Below are 26742 nucleotides of genomic sequence, written 5' to 3'. Positions count from 1 at the left end.
CAGTTATGTAGAAAGCTAAAGACAGAGAAAGTTTAAAAAATTTGTATTATGTATAAAATATTGAAGAATAAAAATTACCCTGTTGTCTAAACTTAGAGGTAATGAAATCCACTTGTGCCGTGCTTTGTACAGTTACCCTGGTAGGACTGGAATGAACAAAATTCTGGTAATCCTCATGATCATAGAGAGTGATCCCCTCAGTTTGATGTAAGAAGCTGGGGTTATGTAATCACATACACATTCTAGTCTAGGCCTTTCTCCTGACAGCCACTCTGCAAGGCCTGAGGGGAATAAAGTATCAGGGCTTTGCAACACTGTTGAGCAAGAAGGAAGGCCCTCAGAAAAATTGATTAGAAACTTTTGATTGTTGTTGAAATTCTGAGGCCTTAAAAGCATATAATAAGCTATAGAGAATACCTGACTACAGTAACAGTTAAGTTCTCATAAACATCATTGTTGACAATTCTTCATCTTTTTTTTTTTTTTAATAGGTTTAAAGAGTGGATATAGGGGCTGGGGATATGGCCTAGTGGCAAGAGTGCTTGCCTCGTATACATGAGGCCCTGGGTTCAATTCCCCAGCACCACATATACAGAAAATGGCCAGAAGTGGCGCTGTGGCTCAGGTGGCAGAGTGTTAGTCTTGAGCAAAGAGAAGCCAGGGACAGTGCTCAGGCCCTGAGTCCAAGCCCCAGGACTGGCCAAAAAAAAAAAAAAAGAGTGGATATAATCCAGAAAAAAAAGGTAAATAGGAGTCCCATTTTTCTGCCCCTGATGTATAACATGGAAAATTCAAGGAGGAAAGACATTTCTAGTGGGAGGTTATTTCTCTTACAGCATTTGTGATTCTGAATTGTTTTCCTTAGTATTCCAGAATGGTAACAAAAGCCGTACTTTTTTTTTTTTTTGGTGTGATTGAAGTTTGAACTTGGGGCCTTCCCCTTGCTAAACAAATGCTCTACCATTTAAGTTACCCCTCTCTCTCCCTCTTAAGCTAATTTTCAGGTAGGGGGTCCAGTTTTTGCCTTGCCAGCCTGGACTGTGGTCCTATCATTTATTCCTCTCACATAGCTGGACTGTGATCCTCTCATTTTCACCTCTCACATAGCTGAACTGTGATCCTCTCATTTTCGCCTCTCACATTGCTAGACTGTGATCCTCTCATTTTCGCCTCTCACATAGCTTGACTGTGATGCTCTCATCTGTACCCCTCACGTAGCTTGACTGTGATCCTCTCATCTACACCCATCACATAGCTGGACTGTGATCCTTGCATGTACTCCTCTCATATAGCTGGACTGTGATCCTCTCATTTTCACCCCTCACATAGCTAGGCTGTGATCCTCTCATTTATACCCCTCACATGGCTGGACTGTGATTCTCTCTTTTACACCCCTCACATAGCTGGGATCACAAACTATATAGGACTGACGTCCCACCCAGTTGGACCTTGAACTCTGAGTACCTAATGTTATGGGTGTAAGCCACCAAGCCTTGGCCAGTACGGCATTTCCTTGTCTCATTTTGCTTTCTACCAAGTCTTCCTTGCCTATTGAGTTGACTTGATCCTCACGGGAAAAAAAGGTAAGCAAAATGCAGAGAGATATGGGCACTTTCATGCTTAATATGCAAGAGCTTAGAGGAGGATGTTAGGAAATAATTCAGAAGGTTCGCTCCCCTCCCCCAAATATGTGAAGATATAGAAACTATAGCTTTCCTTTGTCACTGGAATAAAAAGAATATACAGTTAACAAGTGGGAATGAATGCATAACCATTTGACTGCTTTGGTCCCTTCTTAATTTCCTAATCTGAAGAATCACAGTTGGTTGATTTAGAGGTATCTGAGGAGAGGACCCAGAGAAAATGTGGTCCTTGCATGTGCTTAGGCCTTGGGAGAGCTGGAGGCCCTGAAGTGAGAGAGGAACTTGTAACAGAAGCTCACGATGAACAGCCAGATGTTCCGTGCTATCTGAGACCGGGCAATGAGAAGGCGCCAGATGATAACAAATAGAGCTGTGTTGAAGAGGTAGTGAATATTTCGGAGCCTGGAGGGAAAAACAGACACAAAATGAACATGGTATCCAGAAACTGACGGTACTATATTAAAGCGCACATGTCTCTTGACTGCCCAACAAATGTTATATTAAGTAGCACAATGCATGGGACTTGAACTCATGGCCTTCATGTCTCATTCCCAGACCATTACTACTAGAGAATCATATTTCTACCACATTCCCCTGACTACTTGTTCTTTCTCCTCTTCCCAACTTGAAATTATTTTACAAGCATAATCAGCTTCTCTTTTAAAAATGTACTTTGATGTTTGGACCATGTCTTAAACTTCTGGCTCCCATTAACTAAAGAGTAAATTCTGAAGTTCTCAGCCTGGATTTTTGCTTCCTCCCTGTCTGTGATCTGTGTATCCATCCTTATCATTCCCTGCATGCTACAATTCCCTGTCCCTCTGGATTTGTGACTAGAAGAGCCGTACAGAGGTGGAGGTTCTGCTGCATGGTCTGCCTGCGTCCTGCTGCTGTGTGATAGAAGACAGGAACAAGTGTTTACACAGGGGTCATGGGGGATCTACTCCCTTTGTTGAGCCTAAATATTTTCTGTGGTAAAAATAAAACCGGTAAGGTGCCAGTGGCTCACACCTGTACTACTAGCTGAGATCTAAGGTTCCCAGTTCTACAAATCCAAGAGATTGTTGCCAGCTAACCAGCAGAAAGCCAGAGGTGGAGAGATGGCTCAAGTGGTAGAGTGCCAGCCTTGAGCAACTACACAAACTATGGAAGTCTGCAGTGTTCTAAATTTGAGCCTCTTTACTGGTGCACACACACAACACTCACAACAAACAGAAGAACTCCTTGGGGCATAGTGAAATCTGAAGGAAACTATATTGTAGTGAATCCCTTAACCTCAAATTTTGTGTAGTATAAGGTCAGATGAAAGAAGGAGGGCTCTGGAAATATTCCCTGGAATGATTAGGCTCATGTTTTTCTTTTCTTTGGGTTGATCCTGGGGCTTGAGTTCAGGCTCTGGGCACTGCTCCTTAGCTTTTTCAAAACTCAAAAGCTAGTGCTCTACCACTTGAGCTACAGCTTCATTTCCTGCTTTTTGGTGGTTAGTTGGAGTTAAGAGTCTCCCTGACTTTCCTTCCCGGGCTGGCTTTGAGCTGTGATCCTAAGATCTCAGCCTCTGGAGTAGCTAGGATGGCAGGCGGGAGCCATCAGCACCTACATTGATTACACTTACCTTCTTAAGTGTTGCCTTGCTTCTGGGATCCTAGCCATGTCTTCTTTCAATAGGTACTTCTTAACTCCCAAGACGTAATTTTCAGTGTATTCCAACCAGTCCAGCTTGCGCACATCAAAATTAAATATCTGCAAGGAGGGAGAGCCAGAATCACATTAGTGGTGGTGATTACTGAGCAAGCACCTTCTACAGAAAGGAATATTTGATTTGGGACACAGGTTGGCTTGCCTCCAAAGAGGAGATTCGGGTGCTGTTATTTCAAAGCTTACTGACAATAACATGGGCCAGACCCAAGCACTTCGCATTTAGGAAATCATGAGGGAAGCTCAAGGGAACCAATATCAGTCTAGTTCTTTTCTTTTTTGCTACTAGGGATCAAATCCAGGATATTGCACTTGCTAGGCCCGTGCTTCGCCGCTGAGTTGCATCCCAGCCCATCATTCCTCCTCAGCTTCACAGCTGTTCCCTCAGTGGACTCTTCCACTTTTCTCATTGCTCGTGTGGTGAAGAGTGAACCTTGGGAAGCAAAGTCCTAAAGAATAGCAGAATTTATATTGACAATGCCAGGGCCCGGTGGTGAAGGAACGAGACTCCTGAAAGGGGACGGGAAGCAGCCACAATCACGCCTGTAATCCTAACTACTCATGAAGCTGAGATCTGAGGATCTCAGTTCAAGGCCAGCTTGGCACGAGGAAAGCACAAGAGACCCTTATCTCTTACTACCAAAAAGCCAGAGTGGTGTGGCTCAAATGGTAGAGCACCAGGCTTGAGTGAAAAGCTATGGGCAAGTGCTCAGGGCCTGAGTTTAAGTCCCAGTTTTGGGACAAAAACGTTTATGGCACAAAAAAAGAAAAAAGGTTCTTGTGCTTTCTAAACCTTACTGAGCAGAGAGTTTGTCTAGGGAAACCTGGCTCTTCCCTTCACGCACTTTCCTCCCTTCTTAAACATTTGAACTCTGATCATTTTGCTGTTAAAAGCTTGTCAGAATTTTCCTCCTGTGGTTTGAAGAGAGTTGCTTGAGGAGACTTACTTGATTAAATTTCTACAAGAAGGATTTTCATCTTAATAGCAAACAAAACAAAACCCAGCTGAGTGTGAGTAAATGATATTAGCACAAAGGAGGCATTCAATAATAAATATTTGCTAAATGCATGAGAGAATCATAGACTTCCAAGTTAATGTGTGTGTGTGCACGCGCATGTGCGTGTATGCACATGGGGGCACTGGTCCTGGGGCTTGGACTAGAGCTGAGCACTGTTTTGAGCTTATTTGCTCAAGGATAGCACTCTACCACTTGAAACACAGGTCTATTTCCAGCACTTTTTGTGGTTGTTTCATGGACTTTCCCTGGCTGACATTGTACTGTAATCCTCAGATCTCAGTCTCCTGAGTAGCTAGGATTACAGGCATGTGCTACCAGCATGGGTACTGTCTCTTAGCTTTTTTGCTCAAAGCTAGTGCTTTACCACTTAAGCCACAGCTCTACTTCTGGCTTTTTTGCTGGTTAACTGGAGATAAGAGTCTCATGGGCTTTCCTGCCTGGGCTGGCTTTGAATCATGTTCCTCAGGTCTCAGCCTCCTGAGTAGCTAAGATTACAAGTGGGAGCCACCTGTGCCTATCTCAAATTAACTTTCTAATGTTAATATTTATTTTGTGTGAAGGAAGGGGTGTTATTGTGCAAAAGAGAAATGTACTCATCTGAATTGTGAAATGGTAACACCTCTATACACCTCAATAGTAACAAAATTCAATTAATTTATTTTTGTTTTGAGGACTGCTAGAGGTGAACCCTGAGCTTTGTATAAGCTAAGCCACATACTCTCCTCAGTTACCTTCCCAGCCCTTAATATGAATTCTTGTTCATTCTTAATTTTAAAAAAGTTTTTGTGCTAGTAACTGGGGTTTAAAATCAGAGTCTCTCATTGTCCCTTAGTTTATTTATTATTTTGTTCAAGGCTGGTGCTATCCCATTTGAGCCACACCGCTACTTCCAGCTTTTTGGTTGTTAATCTGAGGTAAGAGTTTCAGGCTTTTTTGCCTGAGCTGGGTTTGAGCCTTGCTTCTCAGATCTCAGCCTCTTGAACAGCTAGGATCACAGGCAGCTCTGGCTGGCCTTGTGCCTCTGCCCCCACTCCCCCCCACTTTTGTTTTCTTTTGTTTATTTTCAGGTAGAATGTTAATTCTACTTAGAACTTTTTGCCAAAGCTAGCCTTCAGAATATGGCTGTGCTCTTGGGCCTTCCCCAAGTAGCTGGGATTATTAGATGTGAACATTCATCTGCTCCTTCATATTTGTTTTTTTTTTTTTTTTGCCAGTCCTGGGCCTTGAACTCAGGGCCTGAGCACTGTCCCTGGCTTCTTTTTCTCAAGGCTAGCACTCTGCCACTTGAGCCACAGCGCCACTTCTGGCCGTTTTCTATATATGTGGTGCTGAGGAATCCAACCCAGGGCTTCATGTATACAAGGCAAGCACTCTTGCTACTAGACTATATTCCCAGCCCTCATAGTCATTTTAAAAGCTAAAAGTGTCTTTCTTATTTCATAGCAATTCTATTATTTGGTGTTTATAAAAGATGCATGTGGGTATGACCTCATTAAACTGTTTTCTTTGTACAGAGCTAGTCTTTGATGGAGGATTAGATTGTACCAAATAAAAGAGACATTGTCAGATCCTAAAAGCCAATTACCACTATAAGTTTATCCTCTTTAAAACAGGTGCAGGGGGCTTGGAATATGGTCTAGTGGTAGAGTACTTGCCTCATACACATGAAGCCCAGAGTTTGATTCCCTAGTACCACATATACAGAAAATGGCCAGAAGTGGCGCTGTGGCTCAAGAGGTAGAGTGCCAGCCTTGAGCAAAAAGAAGCCAGGGACAGTGTTCAGGCCCTGAGTCCAAGGCCCAGGACTGGCCAAAACAAACAAAACCAAAAAAACAAAAACAAAAAACAACCAGGAACACTACTTTCTGAGAATGTCTTGTGTTTATTTTATAACTTGCACCTGTTTTTTTTATGATTGACTATTTCCTTTTACCCAGAAAATATTAAACTAATATAATTAAGTTTGATACCTTAAAGATTCAGTAGTTCTCTAGAGCTATCTATTTTGCTCTTTTATATGAAAATAACTGTTAAATATTAGTCACTAAGAAGCAGTCATATACCAAAGAAGGAAGTGATTAAATATTAGTGGGCTTGTCTAATATTTTGGGCATTCAATAAACATTTATTGGTGGCTCATGCCTATAATTCAGGAGGCTGAGTAGCTGAGAATCATGGTTCAAAATCAGCCCGGGCAGGAAAGTTTATATGAGACTTATCACTGGTTAGCCAGCAAAAAGCTGGAAGTACAGGTGTGGCTCAAGTGGTAGAGTAGTAGTCTTGAGCAAAAAAGCTAAACAAGAGTGTGAGGCCCTGAGTTCGAGGCCCAGTAACAGCAGTTTAAAAAAAGATGGGTTAACAGGAACTGAGGGCTTGCTCAAAAGATAAATACTGAGAGTTTACTAATTGAACTGCAGTGTATAAAATATGAATGCAGAACAATAATGAAAATTTAACCAATGTCCAAAATGTAGGTCTCTTTCCTATATTTAACTTGTTTCCTGTAATTGTAGATAAACATAGCCTGATTATTTTTATTTTTATTTTCTTGCCAGTCCTGGGGCTTGGACTCAGGGCCTGAGCACTGTCCCTGGCTTCTTTTTGCTCAAGGCTAGCACTCTGCCACTTGAGCCACAGCGCCACTTCTGGTCATTTTCTGTATATGTGGTGCTGGGGAGTTGAACCCAGGGCTTCATGTGTATGAGGCAAGCACTCTTGCCACTGGGCCATATTCCCAGCCCATAGCCTGATTTTCTTAGCTGACAAATAACTGTATAACCAAAGCTTCATTTGTTCCTTTCTTCCTTTCCTCCTCCCTTTGTGCCAGTACTGGGGCTTGAACTCAGGGCCTTGGCATTTCTGTTCTAGGCTAGGGCTCTACAGCCCTAGCCACAGCTCTGCATCTTGCTTTTTGGTCGTTAATTGGAGATAGTCTCATGGACTTTTCTGGCTGGTTTTGAACCTTGATCCTCAGATTTTTATCCTCCGGAGTAGTTGGGATTTCACTTTCCCCAGCTTTACAAGTCAAATAATTCCAAATTCCAAGTGAGAGCTCTCCTTACCTTCTGGTCTTCAGGACTTAGCTCTGACATCAGCATTTCGGTATTATTGGTGCTCCACTCCCAGCTTCGGTTGATAAAGTACTCCAGCATGGAGATAGTTCTCAACAAGCGATTCATGAGCTTGGTCATCCTGACAGCAGAGAGGAGGAAGTGTCACTGAGAGTGCCAGGTGAGATGTATCCCTCTTCTTCCCAGCTCCTCATTAGAACTTCCGCCAGATACCTCAATACCACCAGGTGCCTCTTCCTTTCTATTATCTCTTAAGACTAGCAGATTATCTATCTATCTATCTATCTATCTATCTATCTATCTATCTATCTATCTATCTATCTATCTCTACCTACCTACCTATCTTTTTGAGCCAGTACTGAGATTTGAACTGAGGGCCTCTCACTTTCCCTTAGCTTCTCCCACTCAAGACTAGTGCCCTACTACATGAGTCATACCTCCTGCTGGCTTTTTGGTGGTTAACTGGAGAGAAGAATCTCAGAATTTCCTGCTAGGACTGGCTCAGAACCACAATCCTCAGATCTCAGCCTCTTGAGTAGACTGTATGACAGGTGTGAGCCACCAACACCATGCTTTCTATCCCCTTTCTATGGTAGCAGAAGTTGGAATTTAGAAAGAGGACGTGATTTTATGGCTAAGTGACTGAAACTAGGATTCAAACTTCAGAAGTCTGCCTGCGAAATCCACATTCCTGGGCCCAACCACACATGTACCTCTGCTTGTATTATAAGGCTTTTTATAATGAATATGTATATGTATAGCCACATATATGAAAATTCCTGCGAGATGTACAGAGATGCATGCAAACTCTTGCAAGTAAGGGAAAACAAATGGAAAAACAGGCGATTTGCAGAGAACAGCTTAAAATATACAGTGAATGAAACTCCAGCAATTTGGAGAATAAAAATAAAAACCAAAGGAGTACAATTCCTATTTAGGAATGTGACAATTTAAAAGATTGATTTGTCAAATATTAATGTGAATGAGTAAAGCATATTGTTTTGAACCTTCATGCATTTAGGGTAGTGAAAATTGAGTGGAAAAATTGACAGGAGCTAAAAGATTTATCTCCCAACTAGGTGCTGGTGGCTCACATCTGTAATCCTAGCTACTCAGGAGGCTGAGATCTGAGGATTGGGTTTGAAGTCAGTCTGGAAAGTTCCTAAACCTTCTCTCCAATGAATCACTAAAAAGTCAGAATGGCACTGTGGCTCAAGTGGTAGAGCCTAGCCTTGAACAAAAAGAACTCAGGGATAGTGCCCAGGCCCTGAGTTAAGTCCCAGGACTAGCGAACACATGTGCGCATGCGCACCCTCCTGCCAACACCCAAATCCAGAAATCTCACTAAGCATATGGCAAACATGGCAACACGCTGCAGTTATGCACTGATTTTGTCACCTCATTCTTGATAGCAGTAGAAGAAAAAAGCTCCCTGGGTGGAATGTCTCAAAGCATGACCGCATTAATCCAGGCCTTGTTGCTGACACACAGAGACAGAGCAGAAAAGGCCTGGCGGGGCAGTCAGGGCAGGGGCTGTCCCCAGAGAGGTTCTGTATCCTTACCATAGCTGCAGCCCAGTCTGCGGAACATTGCCTCTAGAAGACTTCAATGTGAACACTGAGCTGATTGGACCTCAGAGGTTTGTACCATTGAACTGGGTATCCAATCAGAGGGGCTAAAGTGTGCATGGAGAGTTCATGTGGACTGTGGAGCCTCTGATTGAATCTGGGGACAGCCATGGCCCACTGGCTGTCCAGTGATCTTGAGAGTCACAGCCCTCTCCTGGAGACACAATGTTAGCCCTGCATACTGCACCCCAGGTGGTGCCCTCTCATGCCACCCTCTTGTCTAGCAGGAGCTCTGCTTAGCTTTTTCTCCTATAAGTCATTGTGGTTTTACTTCTCTGTCTGTGCACTCATTGTTCAAGACCAACAAGACAAAGGCTCTGATTCAGGTGTTGCAATTTGTCAGTATCAAACCCAGGATTTAGGATTTTAGCTTTTCCTTCCATAAAAGTCATTGTTAAAAATTTCTGTCAGAAAACAGAACAGCTTCTTTTTCAATGCAACTTAATTTCAAGTAAACAAAATACACACAGACTGCTTTGGGTTTTCCCTCTTGACTTTGTTTTTCTTTTTTACACATCAAACTTAAATTCTTTTTATCCCCATCAATTTCCTACTTGGAAGACTTTCGCATTCCTGCCTACAATGCTTGGTTTTTTTCTTTATTGTCCCCCCTTTTTTCTTTTGTAAATCATGGGGCTTAAACTCAGGATCTGAGCAGTCCCTGAGCTGCTTTGTGCAGGGCTAGCACTCTACCAGTTGGAGCCACAGCTCCACTTCTGGTTGGTTTAGGGAGATGAGTCTCAGTCTTTCTTGCCCAATTAGCTTTGAATCAAGATCCTCAGATCTCAGCCTCCTAAGTAGGATTATAGGCGTGGGCCACTAGCACCTGGCATGCCCATCTATTTTTAATAAGCCACATTCAAATTGTCTTCCTACAGTCATATAATTTTCTCTTAATCTTAAGAGCTGAAGTCTGTACTTTAAAGGAGCTCCCTGAAAACATGGATTAGTTTAATATGGATAAAAAATGTTCTGAAACAAAAACTTCCTCTTTTCTAAAGGGGCTAGTTAAAAAATCATATTCACATATGATTTATGTTCTGATATTCTCTCTCTCTTTCTCTCTCTCCTCCTCTGTGTGTGTGCATGTGTGTGTGTGTGTGTGTGTGCATGTGAGAAAGAAGAGAGTATATTGGACCTGGAATTCAGGGCCTCACAGTCTTCTTGCTTGGCTTTTTTTGTGTGTATGTGTGCCAGTCCTGGGGCTTGAACTCAGAGCCTGCGTGCTGTCCCTGGGATTTTGTGCTCAAGGTGAGTGCTCTACCACTTAAGTCCTGGCTCCACTACCTGATTTTGGGGGGCAATATTATTGGAGATAAGCGTGTCTTGGCCTTTCCTGCCTGGGCTGGTTTAGAACTATGATCCTTAGATCCCAGCCTCTTGACTAGGATTACAGGTATGAACCACTGGCACCTGGATGGATGTTCTTAATAGGAAAAAATGAGAGCACAAAGTTCAGAGGACTGGCCCATGCAGGGAGGGAGGTGAGCAGGCCCTGAGGGGCCCTGGTTGTTCATTGGAGATAAGATTCTCAGGCTTTCTTGCTTGGATGGCTTTGAATCTCGATGCTTGCTTGGATCACAGCTTCCTGAGCGGCTTGGTTTACAGGCATGAGGCCACTGGTATCCAACCTCTAGTTTGGCTTTTTTGCTCAAGGCTAGCATTCTACCACTTGAGCCACATCTTCATCCTCATTTTGCTGGTTAACTTGAGATAAGTTTCTAGGATTTGTCTTCTCAGGCTGGTTTCTAACAGTGATCCTCAGATCTCAGCCTCCTGAGTAGCTAAGATTACAGGCATGGGCCACCAGCGCTAGCTACATGCCCTAACTCTTAATGAGGAGAATTTCCTGAGGTAATTACAAAAGTGACTAGAGTTGAGTGAGAATGAGTTCAGGGATTTGTTCCAGGATCCACCACTAGATGGCAGCAGAGCTGCCCAGGCACCAGTGCACCTTATTCTCTTCAGTGGCATCAAGTGGAGTTCCTAACACTGGCGTGGACACAGTGCTCTCCATCTTTTCCCGTCACTTCCTGACCTCGTTCACACTTGTTCCCTGGCTTTTCCCCCTTCACTGTGCCATATTCTTAGCCCTGTGTGGGACCATTAGGATTGTAAAGTTTAAAATTGCCCCCTATTCAGAAAATCCCAGTGACAGCCTCATTTGCTCTTCATCTAAATGACTGCTTTCTAAAATTTCCCAGCACATTTATTTCTTTTTGTCCTCCCTTTCTTCTCATCCCTTCCTGCCTCTGTTTCCCTCCTTCCCTCTCTCCCCTCTCCTTTTTCTCCCTCCCTCATTCTCCCCTCTTTCCTCTCTCCTTCCCCTTCCTCCCTCCCTCCTTCCCTGCCTGCTTGCCTTCCTTCCTTCCTCTCACTTTCTTTCTCTCTCTTTCCCTTCCTTCCTTCCTTCCTTCCTTCCTTCCTTCCTTCCTTCCTTCCTTCCTTCCTCCTTCCCTCCCTTTCTCTTTCTTTCTTCCTTCCTTCCTTTCTTTTTTCTTTCTTTCTTTCTTTCTTTCTTTCTTTCTTTCTTTCTTTCTTTCTTTCTTTCTTTCTTTCTTTCTTTCTTTCTTTCTTTCTTTCTCTTTCTTCCTTCCTTCCTTTCTCACACTTTCTTCTCTCTCTCCCTCCATGCCATCCTGAGGCTTGAGCTCAGGGTCTGGGCTCTGTCCCTGAGCTGGTTTTGCTAAAGTTTGGTGCTCTACCACTTGAGCCAGAGCACCACTTGCTTTTTTGTTGTTGTTAGTTAATGGAGATGACAGTCTCATGGACTTTCCTCCCCGGGCTGGCCTCTAACCATGATCCTCAGATCTCAGCTTCCTGAGTAGCTGGGATTACAGGCACAAGTCATCTGTACCCAGGTAAAGGAAATCAACATTAAGAAATTTGCTTGAAGCTACGTGCCAGTGGCTCACACTTAAAATCTTAGCTACTCAGGAAGATGAGATCTGAGAATCATGGTTCAAACCCAACACAAGTACACAACTCTAGCAGGCTCTTGTCTCAAATTAACCACTAAAAACTGGATACAGAGTTGTTGCTCAAAGTGGAAGAGCACTAGCCTTGAGCAAAAAAGCTTAAGGACAGCCCTTAAGGCCCTGGGTTCAAGTCCCAGTATTGGTACACACACACACACACACACACACACACACACACACACACACACACTCTTTTATATTATAAAGAGCACTGAGGGAAAGAGTGGTTTGTTGCTTGTCATTACTGGGGTTTTATTGTGTTCCTCATGTTGTGGATGTGGATGTGACTTGCTTGTCTCCTTCAACCATGGGCTTCAGGGAGAACTAATGACCCCCGATGTCTCTCATGCAAGGCCTCCCTCAGCCCCATAGACCTGGCTTCTCACCTGGGTTTCCTTCCGGTGAGTCGAAGGTAGACGTCATAGATGATGGCCGGGCCCCAGTGGCTCACGGCATTCCAGTACTGCACTGTGAAGCTATTGGTTGCAAAGTCAGCATATGGTCTTCTGAAAGCTTTCTCAAATGGGATTTTCTCAAAGGTTGCCAAGACTTGGAATCCTGGGGGCAGGAGTGGGGAATAGAAAAAGTGTGAAGCCTTAAAGCTTACCAGCCCATTCTATTGGAAGGCATTAGCAATCTGTCAAGTAGAAACAACTGAGGATTTGCTAGAATGCAGGTCACCCTAGCTATGCAGGAGGCTGAGGTCTGAGGATCTTCATTTAAAGTCAGCCTGAGTAGGACAGTCCATGAGACTCTTATCTCCAATTAATCACCACAAAGCCTTAGGTAGAGCTGTGACTTAAGTGGTAGAGTGCTAGCCTTTAGCTCTGGGACAGCACCAAGCCCTGAGTTCAAGTCCCAGGACTGATGGGGAAAGAAAAGCAATTTCTTCTAGGCACTGGTTACTTTCAAGCTTACACTTGCTTCAAACATGCAAGAGAGGAGTGAGGGGGCTATGACTCAAGAACAAAAGAGTACTATCTTCTGATTTCCTAAATTTCCTTGGCCATTGGTCATTTCACATTCTTTGCAATACACCATGAGGGAAGACCCTTTATCTTTTATACCACAATTCCATTGACTTCTTTCTTTCATATACCACAGTACATTCTAGTGAATTATAACAATTTATAAGTTACAATTACTTTTTTTCCTCTCTTTTATTTTTTGGCTGGTCCCAGGGCTTGAACTCGGGCCTGGGTGCTATCCTAAGCTTTTATGCTCAAGGCCAGTGCTCTACCGCTGAGCCACAGTTCCAGAATAGCCTTTTTAAGGTTTATGGAGATAAGAGTCTCACAGATTTTCCTGTCTGCTGGCTTTTAACCAACATCCTTAGATCTCAGCCTCCTGAGGAGCTAGGATTACAGGTGTGAGCTGCCAGCACCAGCTCTTTCTTGTGTGGCTTGAACTCAGGGCCCATGTGCTGTCCTTTAGTGTTTCCAGTCAATGCTGCTGCTCTACTATACCTCCACTTGTGGCTTTTTGCTGGTTTATTGGAGATAAGAGTCTCACAGACCTTCCTTCCTAAGCTGCCTTCAAACCACGACCACTGTATGTCAGCCTCCTAAGTAGGGGTAGGATAATAGACCTCCAGTGTACTGTCTCTCTACCTGTTGTTTTTGTTTTACCTCATTAGCTTTTAATTTCTGTGAGTCATTCTAATTTTCCCCCTGAGATAAGCACTCGTAGCCCTGCAGTTCCACTGCCAAAAGCACTCACCCATCTTGACCCATTGACATGGATTGAGATTCCCGGATGTACAGTGGTAGATCAATGTTGTCTTAGGTCTGGAGGATGACATAAAAGTTAGAAAAATTAAAACAAAATGGGGAGGGCGTGAAAGACAGAGAAGAGAAAGTACCATTAAGACAGTGCAACTCAGCTGGGCACCAGTGGCTCTGGCCTGTAATCCTAGCTACTCAGGAGGCTGAGATCTGAGGTTCGAGGTCAGCCTGGACAGAAAAGTTCATGAGACTCTTATCTCCAATTAAACACCAGAAAACCAGAAGTGCCAGCCTTGAATACAAAACCTCAGGGAAAGCATCCGGGTCCTGAGTTCAAGCCCCAGTACCAGCACAGGTACAAATCGTGAATACAACAACCTGTGAAACATTCCATTTTCAAATCCTTTTTTGTGTTAAAACGCAAAATGGAAAAAGACAAGCAAAAGTGTGTGTGTCTGTGTCTGTGTGTGTTCATGTAAGCCAGCAAACAAGTGAGACACATTGTAGAGCACATGTATTTTAGTTCACATAAGAACATTTTAATTCTGTGTATCATTTACAGATGAATACAGAAGTCACTATTTTTGTGCTGGTACTGGGGCTTGAACTCTGGGCCTCCAGCTCTCTCTCTCTCTCTCTCTTTCTCTCTCTCTTTCTTTTTTCTTTTGCTCAAGGCTAGTGTTTTATCACTTGATTCCCTACTTCCCAAACCACTTATATTTGGCTATTTTCCTACATGTGGTGATTTAAGCTTGGCACCTACCAAGAACAACAAATGAAAAATACTATGCATTATTTTATTTATTAGTTGAATAAATACAAAATATCCTGTTATTTCATCAACTTTCCTCTCTTTTGAGTTATAAAAGGAATCTGTTTTTTAGGTAACTGATTGGAAAGAAAAGCTTTTTTGGTTATCAAGAATATTATATAATCAGGTGCCAATGGCTTATGCCTGTAATCTTAGCTACTCAGAAGCTGAAATCTGAGCATCAGGGTTCAAAGCCAGCAAAGTCCATGAGACTCTTATCTCCAGTTAATCACCAAAAAGCCAGAAGTGGCACCATGGCTCAAGTAGTTGAGCAGAAGCCTTAAGAAAAAAAGCTCAGAAACAGCATATAGGCCCTGAGTTCAAGCCCAGGACCAGCACCAAAAACAAACAAACAAACAAACAAACAAACAAAAAGAACCCAAAACAAAAAAATTAAATACACAAATAAAATATTATCGCTTAAATGATTCCTATGGTATATTACCTAAGGATCAAAGCAGAACCTAAGCAACAGTTATACAACCTAATACAAAGATGATAGCATATGGGCAAGTACATAAAATGTTGAAACAAGGGACTGGGAGTATGGCCTAGCAGCAAGAGTGCTTGCCTTGTATACATGAAGCCCTGGGTTCGATTCCTTAGCACCACCTTGATAGAAAAAGCCAGAAGTGGCGCTGTGGCTCAAGTGGCCGAGTAGCTAGCCTTGAGCAAAAAGAAGCCAGGGACAGGGCTCAGGCCCTGAGTCCAAGCCCAGGACTGGCCAAAATAAAAAAATTTAAAAAAAAATCTTGAATCAAACACACTGTCGATTTTGCTGTCTTCTGCAACAAACCCCCCTTACTTTGCCAATGTATGGTCCCATCCCCGCTGGCCACTCGCATACTCACCTGTGGACGGCCGTGTACCAGCCTGCAGCGAGGGTGAGATTCACTACCGTGTCCACCGGAATCACGTCAGCCACGGCCTTGGGGTTCGCACGGATTGACCGCAGAAACCCTTTTCCAGCCTTCGCAGGATGAGGCCAGAAAACATCGAACCATGACATTAAATATGTGCCAGAATAACATGAAGCCACACTATTAAACTTAACCATAGTATTTAATATGAAGCCATGATATTAAATATTAAACCTAGCTAGGGCTAAATTGAAATTCTACAGCTAGCACCAGCGCTGTCAGGAAAATAGCCACTTTGACTTATGGCTTCCTAAATTCCTGTGTGATGTCTGTCAAGTTTATAGCAAGAGCCAACATTTCCATGAACACTACTGCGTACCAGATTTCTTTAGGCAATTAAGTGTCTCAAATTTGGGAGAAATCAATGTACTTAATTAAGGAATCAACACCAGGACTAGGTTTTCACACCTGAAAAATTAATTCATAAGAATCATGAACTCAGGGCCTGGGCGCTGTCCCTGAGCTCTTTTTACTCAAGGCTAGCAGTCTACCACTTTGAGCCATGGGGCCACTTCTGGTTTTCTGATGGTTCATTGGGGATAAGAGTCTCATGGACGTTCTATCCAGGCTGGCTTTGAACCACAATCCTCAGGTCTCAGCCTCCTGTGTAGCTAGGATTACAGGTATGAGCCACCAGCACCTGGCTTCATAAGGTATTTTAAGAATTAAGGATTCCTGTCAGGTGCTGTGGCTCACGCCTATAACACTAGCTACTCAGGAGGCTGAGATGTGAGGATTGCAGTGTGAAGCCAGCCCAGGCAGGAAAGTTCTAAGACTCTTATCTCCAGCAAGAAGCTGGAAGTGGAGGTGTGGCCCAGTACTCAATGGGCCACAAAAGCTAAGGGACAGCATCCAGGCCCTGGGTTCAAGCCTATAACAACAACAAACAAATAAGAACAAAATAAAAAATCCAAATGAAAAACAGAAATAACCCCCATTTTGTGGTAAGGAAAGGAAAATTCTCAATGTTCAAACTCTTTGAAAGACTAAAACTTTGCAATTATCACCTTTTTTCAGTGTATGAGCAGATATGGAAGCTCTCACAGAATAAAAGCAGTGGCAAATCAAGATACACTGCTCTAATTGTTACTACAGTGACATTTATAGTGTTTCTTTTTTTTTTTTTTGATTCATGAAGTTTAAGACCAGGAGACTGTAGTCATTCCTTCTCTACTACATTACAAACAGTTATCTCCTCCCCGTTATACATACAGCAATGATTATTCCACTGGGCCCATTCAGGTTATCAACCCAACCCTAAAAAAGAAAGGGAAATTTCTATCAGTTACACATTTCAGAAAAGTAGTAACCACAATAGCTGTAGTGATTATATATATTTGTGCTTGTACTGGGGCTTGAACTCAGGGCCTGGGCACTGTCCCTGAACTCTTTCACTCAAGGCTAGTGCTCTACCACTTGAGACACAGTGTCCCTTCCAGTTTTCTGGTGGCTAATTGGAGATAAGAGTCTCATGGACTTTCCTGCACTGGCTGGCTCTGAACCTCTGAATCACAATCCTCAGATCTCAGCCTCCTGAGTGGCTAGGATTACAGGCGTGAGCCACTGGGCTTGGCTGCAGTGCACTCTTGCTAAGATGTTGATGAGACTGCTGAGACCACAGAGCAGACTACTCACTAAATCTAAATACCCAAATAGCACCAGACACAAAGTACTGGCAAATCTTAACATTTAACTGGGCTGCAAGAATAAAAATCTTGCCAGCAATGATGTTCATGATCTGAGGTATGAGTGGCTTCCTGGATTATTATGATGGTGATGATTATTATGATCATTATGCCTTGTCTTACTACCATAATCGTCTAACAAATTCATCAGAAATACTTTTTTCCCTCAAGGGTCTGATTTTCTCTTCTGAACAGAACCCTTCACTCTGCTGGCTCATGCTGAAACCCTACTTAGGAGGCTGCGGTCTGGAGGGAGGGAGCCAGCCTGCTGGAAATGTCTGTGAGACTCTTCTCTCCAGCGAACCTGCCAAAAGCCAGAGTGGAACTGTGTGAAATGTTCCCTCAGGAAGAAAGCCGAGTTCTGTGCCTGTGGCTCCTGGGGCAGTTACAATACTTTCAATTTGGCCGTGAAGAACATTCTGGGGCAGTGCAGTGATAATGAGAAGCACAAGTCATGAACAGATGGGAAATTTGAGATGAGAATTAAGATCTCCAACTCAACCCTAGGGAAGTCAGAGTAGTATTTATTTGTGCTGGTCCTAGGGCCTGAACTTGGGGCCTGGGTCTTTTCTGTCTAAGGTTGGCAATCTACCATCTGGGCCATAGCTACACCTGCAGCTTTCTGGTGGTTAAATGGAGATGAGATTCTCTCCAGTGTGCCTGCCCAGGCTGACTTTGAACTGTGATCCTCCTATCTCAGCCTCCGAAGGAGCTGGGACTCCAGGCACAGCCTCCTGCTAGGAGCAGTCGGAGCACTCCCAACGGAGCCATCACACAAGGAGTTCCCATTTGCTCTGCTGTGCTCAGCTCTTAATCCAGAGAAGCCAGGGTTGGCAGGGGGTTGGGAGAAGAGAGGGGTGAGGGAGAAGAGAGGGGGAGGGGAGGGGGAGGAGTGGAGGGAGAGGAGGGAAAGGAGGAGGGATGGGAGGACGAGCTGCCCCGGAGGAGCCCCTGGGGAGGAGGGCGCACCGGGAAGGGCTCCTGCCAGGAGGCGCCCACGATGGATGGCCGGATGATGGCCACATTGAGGCCGCGGCCCTCCTGCTGGATGACCATCTCCCCCAGAGCCTTGGTGTAGGTGTAGGTGTTGGGCCGGTCCCCGATGAGCTTGGGGGTGATCTCCTCGATGATCTTGTCGTCCAGCCACCTGCAGGGACGGAGGGGAGGGCTGGGGACCAGGTACCGGCCCAGGCTGGCTTTGAACCGCGGTCCCCAGGTTCTGGCCTTCCCAGGAGTTGGGATTGCAGGCGCAAGGCTCCAGCGCCAGCCCCAGCACCTTCCCATCAAAGTTGACTGGAGAACTGAGAAGTTCCTTCCACTACAATGTGTGTGGAGCCCTGGCCTGAGTGAGGGGCCAGCAGAGGCAACGGGTGGCCAGGGGACGCAGGGCCGCCCTGATCTTAGGAGGGGACGGCCTTCAGGGTCTCAGGGGACTGGAGCCAGGCCCCAGAAGACGCTAAAACCAATGGGTGCTCAAGTCTCCTACATAAAACGACGTGTTTAATTCTTTATATTTTAAATGTAAGTCTACTGTTACTATGAAGGTGTTGGATAGAGAGGTGACCAGTTCGTAAGTCAGGAAATCAGTCCATTTCCTTTCTGGACACTGTCGCCCCTTCCTTTGCTGTGCCCCAGGCGCCCCCCCCCCCACCAGCCCTGCTCATGAGCCACACAGTCCGCTCTTCACACAGTGCACACTGAATAGCACGCCTGCATTAGCTCACCCTTTATTTTGTGTTTGAGACAGGCTTGGCTGCGCTGGCCTCACACTCCTGCCTGCCTCTGCCTTTGAAGTAGCTGGGATTATGGGCACACACTACTATACCTGCTAGACTACTTATAATGGAAATCTTGTACAATGGAAATGCAAATACTTGCTATAGATAATCTAATAAGGGATAATGACAATAAAAATCTATACATGTTAGTAAAGGAATGACTTCTCATTTTTTAAAAATAACATATATTTTGTGTGTCAGTACTAGGGCTTGAGCTCGGGGCCTGGGCGCTGTCCCTTTGCTTTCTGGCTCCAGGCTGTCACTCTGTCAGGTGAGCCCCGCTTCCAGCTTGTTGCTGGAGACAATAGTCTCACGATGGGTCGGCCCGGTGGCTCTGAAGCTGCTTCCAAGCGTCCCACTCACTTACTTTATTAATGAGGAATCCAAAGACTCAAAGAGCAGGACAGCGCCCTGGCCCCGCCCATGCCTCGGCCCCACCCACGACCCGCCCAGGCCCCGCCTCCTGTCCACGCCCCACTCCCTCCCCACCCGGCCTCCCCCAACTCCCTCAGCTTACTCCATGGAGTCAATGATCTTCTTGGGCTCCACTGAGCATGGGTAGATGACCTCGTCGATGTGCTGCAAGTTGCAGTTGGAGAAGGCGGTGGAGATGTGGATGAAGGCCTCGAGCTTGGGCATCTGGCCGGCCATCTGCAGCAGCAGCTGTGTGGCCGTGACGTTCAGCTGCACGGCATGTCTGCAGAGGCAGAGGCAGGAGACGCAGCGGGCCTCAGCTTCCCCGGCTCAGCTTCCCTGGCTCCTCGTCCGAAGACGGGAAGAGCCTCAGGGCCTGCAATCTCGGCTGCTCCGGAGGCTGAGATCTGAGGATCACAGTTCAAAGCCAGGCGGGGCAGGAAAGGCAGGAGGCTCTTATTTCCAATGAACCACCAGGGAACTGGAAGTGGCGTCGTGGCTCAAGTGGTAGAGCACCAGCCTTGGACAAAATAGCTAAGCAAGGGTGCAAGGCCCTGAGTTCAAGTCCCAGTTCAAGCATACACACATCAAAAAATATTCTGAGGAATTTATGAGTTTCATTTCAAACAGTAAAAATGAATTGGTAAACTAATAAGCTTAAACTGTTAAGTAACTGTTTAATAAGTTATTGCTAAACAATGGTTAAAATGATTGTTAAATAAACTATTAAATGCTTCTAAAGACAATCCATACGAAATACATGAAGCTACTCTATCTTCATGTTTACCTCACTCTCTGGTAGTAGTCCAGTAGCATTGTACTCAAAGTTGGCACTCTACCACTTGAGCCACAGCTCCACGTGTGGCTTTTTGGTGGTTCTTTGGAAATCAGTGTCATGGACACTTCTGCCCAGGCTGGCTTTGAACCATGATGCTCAGAGCTGCCACTGTAGTTATGATTTCTTTTTTTTACAACAGTGCTGAAACTGGCCATGTGCAGGCAGGCGCACAAAGGTAGGCACATGCAGGCAGGTGTGCGAGGAGGCAGGCGTGCACAGGCAGGCAGGTGTGCACAAGCAGGCACGCATGCAGGCACGCATGGAGGTAGGTGCATGTGCAGGCAGACAGGCAGCTCAGAGGCGAGCACGCACAAGTAGGTGCGGGCAGGTAGGCATGTGAAAGAGGGCACGCACAGGTAGGCACATGCAGGCAGGTGCACACAGGTGGCCACAAGGCAGCACATGTGGAAGGAGCCTCACCTCAGGCTGTCGTCAAAACGCACGGTGGCCGCACAGTGGAAGATGATGTTGGTGCAGGACAGAAGCTCCTGCAGGTCCTCCTTGCTGAGGCCCAAGTCGCTGTGGTTGAGATCGGCAGAAATTGGCACGATCTTCTCGTGAATGTCAGGACATGCTTCTTTCACTTTCTCAAAGAGCTGGAACAACAACAGAAATCCATGTGCAAAAAGCACGGCCTTATCATCGCCTCCACTGGCGGCCTGGGCCTTGTGGGATTGTGTGGCCACTCTTGGATCGCCCAGGGAAGGTGTTTCTCCACTCAAGCCTCGCCTGCTTCCCGTCAGGTACATAAAATCATTCCGGCTCCTTTTATGTCAACAAAAAGGTTAGTTCTACTAACCAACAGCCTGTGCATCGTGTGTGTGTGTGTGTGTGTGTGTGTGTGTGTGTGTATACATGCTGTACCAGTACCTGAGGCTTGAACTCAGGGTAGCCTAGGCTTTGTCTCTGAGTATTTTTGCTCAATGCTAATGCTCTGTCACTTGAACCACAGCTCCATTCCCACCTTTTTGGGTGGCTACTTGGCCATGAGAGTCTCATGGACTTTCCTGCCTGGGCTGTCTTTGGACTGTGATTTTTGGCCTACGGAGTTCCTAGGATTACAGGTAAGAGCCACTGGTGTCTGGCCAGGCTAGTACTTTGAACACATCTGACCTTGATCCACACAGGGGCTGGAATTCTGAGACTCACACTGTTGCTCAGCCTGCTGCTTAAGGCTGGTGTTCTACCACTTGAGTCATACTACCAGCCCTGGTTATTTTGAGATGGAGACCTGTTTGTCGTGTGCTGGCTTTGAATGATAATCTTTCAGATCTCAGCCTCCCTGAGTAGCCTGGATTACAGGTATGAGCCTCCCACCAGTTTCATGTTTACAATGGTGATAATTTCCATTTCTATTGAAATAATTGCTTTCAAACAAAATTATCATCCTTTCCCAGAAAGCCAGCATTTTGGTTAACTGGCTCAGATGTACAAGATGTTTTAGCAATGCAAACATAATTAGAAAAAAAATTAAAAATCAAGCAAGCTTTAAGGAGTAAAGCTAAAATTCTATGGATTTTCACTGTCACATAAAAGGCAACTAGTATTTAGTATAAGACCTGATTTTAACCTCTGAGCATAACACTTGAGCCAGGAACTCGTGGCTTATGCCTGTAATCCTAGCTACTTAGGAGGCTGAAATCTGAGGTTTGGAGTTTGAAGCCAGCCCAGGCAGAAAAGTCCATGATACTTATCTCCTATTAACTAGCAAAAGAGCCAGAAGAGGTATTGTGGCTCAAGTGGCAAAGCAGTAGCCTTGAGGGAAAAAGCTAAGTGTGAGTGAAGTCACACACACACACACACACACACACACACACACACACACACACAGACAGAGAGAGAGAGAGAGAGAGAGAGAGAGAGAGAGAGAACACCTGCCATTAATTCAGACCCTTTCCCTTACATTTGGTAAATCTCTTTAAGAGGGATAAAGTACTTTAAAAAGTCACAGATAGGAAAATAAATCCAGGATGCTGGGAATGTGGCCTAGTGGTAGAGTGCTTGCCTCATACACATGAAGCCCTGGGTTCGATTCCTCAGCACCACATATACAGAAAAAGCTGGAAGTGGCATTGTGGTTCAAGTGGTAGAGTGCTAGCCTTGAGCAAAAAGAAGCCAGGGACAGTGCTCAGGCCCTGAGTTCAAGCCCCAGGACTTGCAAAAAAGAAAGAAAAAGAAAAGAAATCCAGTTTTCTGGTTCTGTATGACCAATGGATTTAAAAATGAACAGAAAACAAGAGAGGAAGGAAGGAAGGAAGGAAGGAAGGAAGGAAGGAAGGAAGGAAGGAAGGAAGGAAGGAAGGGAGAAAGATAGAGAGGAAAGAAGAAACTTAGTAGGTAGGTATATCCAGCAAATAATAATTGAATGAATAAGTTAAACACATGATAGGTTATCTCTTTTTATCTAACTCTATACCAAATACATAATTCTTTATGGATCTTCTCATTTCTGTTTCTCGTTTGTGAAATCTGCCACTATGTGCATGAACTGTGGGCTTTCCTTCTTCCATAGCCTCTGAGCCAACCAACAACTGACTCTAGGGCCTGGTATAGTGGCACATGCCTGTAGTCTTAGGTGAATAAAAGGTATCAATAGGAAGACCACAATCCAGATCTGGATCTGGAGGGAGAGGGAAGTTACAAGACCCTAGCTGAAAAATACTTCAGGCAAAAAAGGGATGGATTGTGGCTTAAGAGTGGAGCACCATCTAGTGAGTATAATGTCCACTTTATTTTTTTATTTTTTATTTTTTTAACATTTAAAAGGCAGTTTTATTTAGAGTCTATAAAATTACTTAGAAAATATTTTTAGGAACCTGCATGATAAACACGTTGTATCTGGTATCTAATTACATTATTTGTATGTATCTTTCTCTTTTTTTTTCTTTTTTGGTGGTAGTAAGGTTTGAACACAAGCCTCATGCTTGCTAGGCAGGCACTTTTCTGTTCAAGGCTAGCACCCTACCACTTTGAGCCACAACTCTACTTCCAATTTTCTTGTTGGTTAATTGGAGATAAGAATCTCACAGACTTTCTTGCCTGGGATGGGTTTGAACCACAATCCTCCAATCTCATCCTCTTGAGTAGCCAGGATTACAGGCACGAGCCACCAGCTCTTGGCATTTTTATTATTTTCAAATAAGGTCTCACATTTATGGCTGGGTCAACTTGGATCTCAATCCACCTGGGGAAATAGGTATATGCCACTACACTCAACTTTTTATTGATTGGGCTGGCCTCAAAAGTGGTTAGGAATACAATCTTGGCCTAGACTGCTTTCATATTTCTTTTTCTTCACTTTTGGTGGTACTGGGGTTTGAATTCAGGGCCATGTGGTTACTAGGCAGGTGCTGTACCACTTGAGTCATGCCCTTGCCCCTACTTGAGTGTTTAAGTAGTTTTCTACCTTATAAAGAAGGGTAGAGATATAGCTCAGGAGTAGAGAACTTTCTTAGCATGTGTGAAGCCTTGGGTTTGACCACTAATACTACAGCCAAAAAAGTTTTCCAGCTACTTTACATAAGGGACACTACTGACAATACATTTAATTTAAATTATAAACATATACTATATAAACAAAATAACTAGATACTCTTGGCTCATTCCTATAATCATAGCTACTCAGGAGGCTGAGGATCATGGGCAGGAAAGGCTGCAAGACTCTTCTCTCCAATTAACCACCAGAAAACTAGAAGTGGCAAAGTGGCTCAAAGTGATAAAGCACTAGTCTTGAGCAAAAGAGCTGAGGAATAGTGCCCAGGCCCTGAGTTTAAGTCCTATGACTGACAAAAACAAAAACAAAATCCCTAAAGGTAAAAATTTATTTAATCCAGCCTTTCTTAAAATAACAGCAATTCTATATTCATGTAGCTTCATTACAATACTGGTAGTTAGTACTGGTAGCTAGTAAACAACACACTATTTCAAGTAGTTCAGCTGCTTGGAAGGCAGAAACTAGAAGGATCAAGATTCAAGGGCATCCCAGATAAAAATTTAATGAGGCCATATCTGAACCAATAGCTGGGAAATGCATGTTATCCTAACTACCTAGAAAACATAAATAGGAGGATTGTGGTCCAGGCTAGTCTGGGCACAAATGCAATACCTAAGGGAAAGCTTTGGGAGATAAGGTAGAGGAAGGGGTGAAGGAAGTGGATAAGTAGAAAACCAGACCTCTTTACCTAGCTGTGAGTCTCTAAATAATCCCAAAGAGTCACAACTTGTTGATCTTACATATGTAGCCCTTGGCAGGTCATCATGTGCTTTTTCTCTGTCATATAATGTCCACTTTAAACTCTACTCACCAAATGAACTAATCAACTGGCAGCAAATAAACAGCAAACCTACCCTTAAACCTGAACACATCGACTGGTTCCCAGCCTCCAGAATGAAATCTGAAGCTGTAAGAAGGAGAAGAGCACATTCCTCAATACTCACCACCTTCTGACAGTTCTGGAGGGAAAAAAAGAAAGAACCTTCCAGAAGGTTCCAGAAGGCTGGAGCCATTAATGACAACCCCCAAAAATGACTGTCAAAAGAGAGGCTCCCTCTTCATTGGAGGCTATGTAAGGAATTGAGAGGGTCTGCTTAGCCTGTGTCAATAGGATTTCCTAATAAACACAACTCAGGGTTATGGCAAAGTTTTCCTGCTTGCTGTCTGCAATTCTGCATTTCTGAAGGAAAGGCTTGTTTTTTCCATCTCATTTGTTTTATTTATTCATTTTTTTTGTGTGCCTCTCCTGGGGTTTGAACTTGAGGCCTGGGCGCTGTCCCTGAGCTCTGTTGTTCAAGGCTAGTGCTCTACCACTTTGAGCCACAGCACCACTTCCAGTGTTTATGGTTAGCTGGTTAAACTTTCCTGCATAGGCTGGCTTTGAACCATGATCCTTAGACTTCAGCTGCCCCATTATAGGTGTAGGATTACAAGTGGGAACTACCAGTGCCTGGCAAGTCCCTGAGCTTTTTGTGTTCAAGGCTAATGCTCTACCACTTAGGCCGTACTCCACTTCTAGGTGTGTGTGTGTGTGTGTGTGTGTGTGTGTGTGTGTGTGTGTGCATATCTGCCTGTTCTGGGGCTTGAACTCAGGGCCCAGGTGCTGTTTCTGAGCTAGTTTGCTCAAGGCAAGTGCTGTATCATTTGACCATAGCTTCTCTTTGTCTTTTTGGTGGTTTAATTGGAGATGAGAGTCCCGTGGACTGTCCCTCAGCTCTCAACCTCCCCCCCACCCCAGTAGCTAGGATTGCAGGTGTGCGCCCCGGCCCCTTGCTATCAGTGCTATCTTTACCTCCATGGTCTCTGTGGCCTCTAGACCCTTCAGCTGTAGTGAGTACTTCAGGAAGTTTCTGGAGTGTCCATACAGCCACGGGCAGTGTTTTAGTTGTTAATTTTTGGAGCAAATATTTTTAACATTTTTTTTTTTTTTTGGCACCAGTCCTGGGCCTTGGACTCAGGGCCTGAGCACTGTCCCTGGCTTCTTCCCGCTCAAGGCTAGCACTCTGCCACTTGAGCCACAGTGCCGCTTCTGGCCGTTTTCTGTATATGTGGTGCTGGGGAATCGAACCTAGGGCCTCGTGTATCCGAGGCAGGCACTCTTGCCATTAGGCCATATCCCCAGCCCTATTTTTAACATTTTAAAAATTAAAATAAACTGTAAATTTTGTTACATTTTCCATAGCTTTGAACAATTTTCAGTGAATGAGTGTTCCTTATCTCCCCTGCTCTCCGCTGAGGAGAGTGCCTCTCCTCCCTCCTCCAGGCCTGGGACTCTGTGGGAGCCTCGGGGACTGGTTCTGCTCCCCTTGATGCTGTGACCGGCGAGGCCTGCAGGGCTCACCTTGCTATTGAGGATCTGGAACGTTCTCTGCTGGAGGCTCTGGCCCGCCTTGGGTCTCACGAGGATGTAAATGGCTTTGAGGTCGGGGCTGGTGCGCAGCAGCTTCTCCATCAGCACCTTGCCCAGGAAGCCCGTGGCCCCGGTCAGCAGGATGGACTTGTTGCTGTAGAACTCTGCAATCATGGACATGCTGCCTCCTTGCTGGTGCTGGCAGATCCCAGACGATGCTCCTAGAGCGGGAGAAACACAGTGCTCAGCAGCTGAGCTTCTCCACTTCCAGGTCACTGGCAGCGAGGTGAGGCTTCCAGAAGAGCTGGTGCAGGAGGAAAAGGCCTGCAGCAGGCAGTGCACTCAGAGCGCAGGCGCATGCAGCTCTAGGCACAACAGCTCTCCAGTTTATCTTTAAGTAGTTGTACAAAGGGGTTTCAACTCAGCATGTCAGTTGATGAGTACAATGCATTTGATCAGTGTCACCCCTCCCATCATTCTCCCCCATCCCCCCTCCCAAGTCACCCAGTTCCAGGTTCATATGTTCACACATGTGCACATGTGCACTCACCTGCTTTCCTTTCTGTCCACCCCCCCTCCCCACCACCACCTTGACCTCACTCCCTCAAGTTCCAGCCTCCTGGTACTGTTAGACTGCAAGTTAGCTGCTCAAAGGAGTTACACCATTGGAATCCTTTGGGTGTAGACCATGCACA

At 44.9% G+C, this 26742-nt stretch overlaps 1 protein-coding gene across 1 annotated transcript; it reads right to left on the bottom strand.

Moving 5' to 3' along the window:
• Positions 1-720: 720 nt before the first annotated feature.
• On the bottom strand, positions 721-26251 carry Far2 (fatty acyl-CoA reductase 2). Its single transcript, XM_048366884.1, has 11 exons — positions 26039-26251; positions 20625-20800; positions 19470-19649; positions 18144-18321; positions 16702-16746; positions 15421-15539; positions 13754-13821; positions 12421-12592; positions 7420-7549; positions 3256-3383; positions 721-2045 (listed from the first exon to the last, which is right to left on the bottom strand). Exons 1-11 carry the CDS (start codon positions 26225-26227, stop codon positions 1883-1885), a joined length of 1548 nt encoding a protein of 515 aa, XP_048222841.1. The 5' UTR covers positions 26228-26251; the 3' UTR covers positions 721-1882.
• Positions 26252-26742: the final 491 nt, after the last annotated feature.

Source organism: Perognathus longimembris, chromosome 1 (assembly GCF_023159225.1).
Source record: "Perognathus longimembris pacificus isolate PPM17 chromosome 1, ASM2315922v1, whole genome shotgun sequence".
Classification (NCBI taxonomy): Eukaryota; Metazoa; Chordata; class Mammalia; order Rodentia; family Heteromyidae; genus Perognathus; species Perognathus longimembris.
Note: the sequence above shows the minus strand (reverse complement) of the source record. Positions and strands in the feature narration are given on the sequence as shown.

Excerpts from the sequence above, each read along its gene's own strand:
- Far2 (XM_048366884.1), bottom strand. The coding sequence starts at position 26,227 with ATGTCCATGATTGCAGAGTTCTACAGCAACAAGTCCATCCTGCTGACC. Across the intron at positions 15,540-16,701 it reads CCAGTGGAATAATCATTGCT|GCTGGAAAAGGGTTTCTGCG; the intron begins GTATGTATAACG and ends CATCCTGCGAAG. Across the intron at positions 13,822-15,420 it reads TGGTACACGGCCGTCCACAG|ACCTAAGACAACATTGATCT; the intron begins GTGAGTATGCGA and ends GTCATCCTCCAG.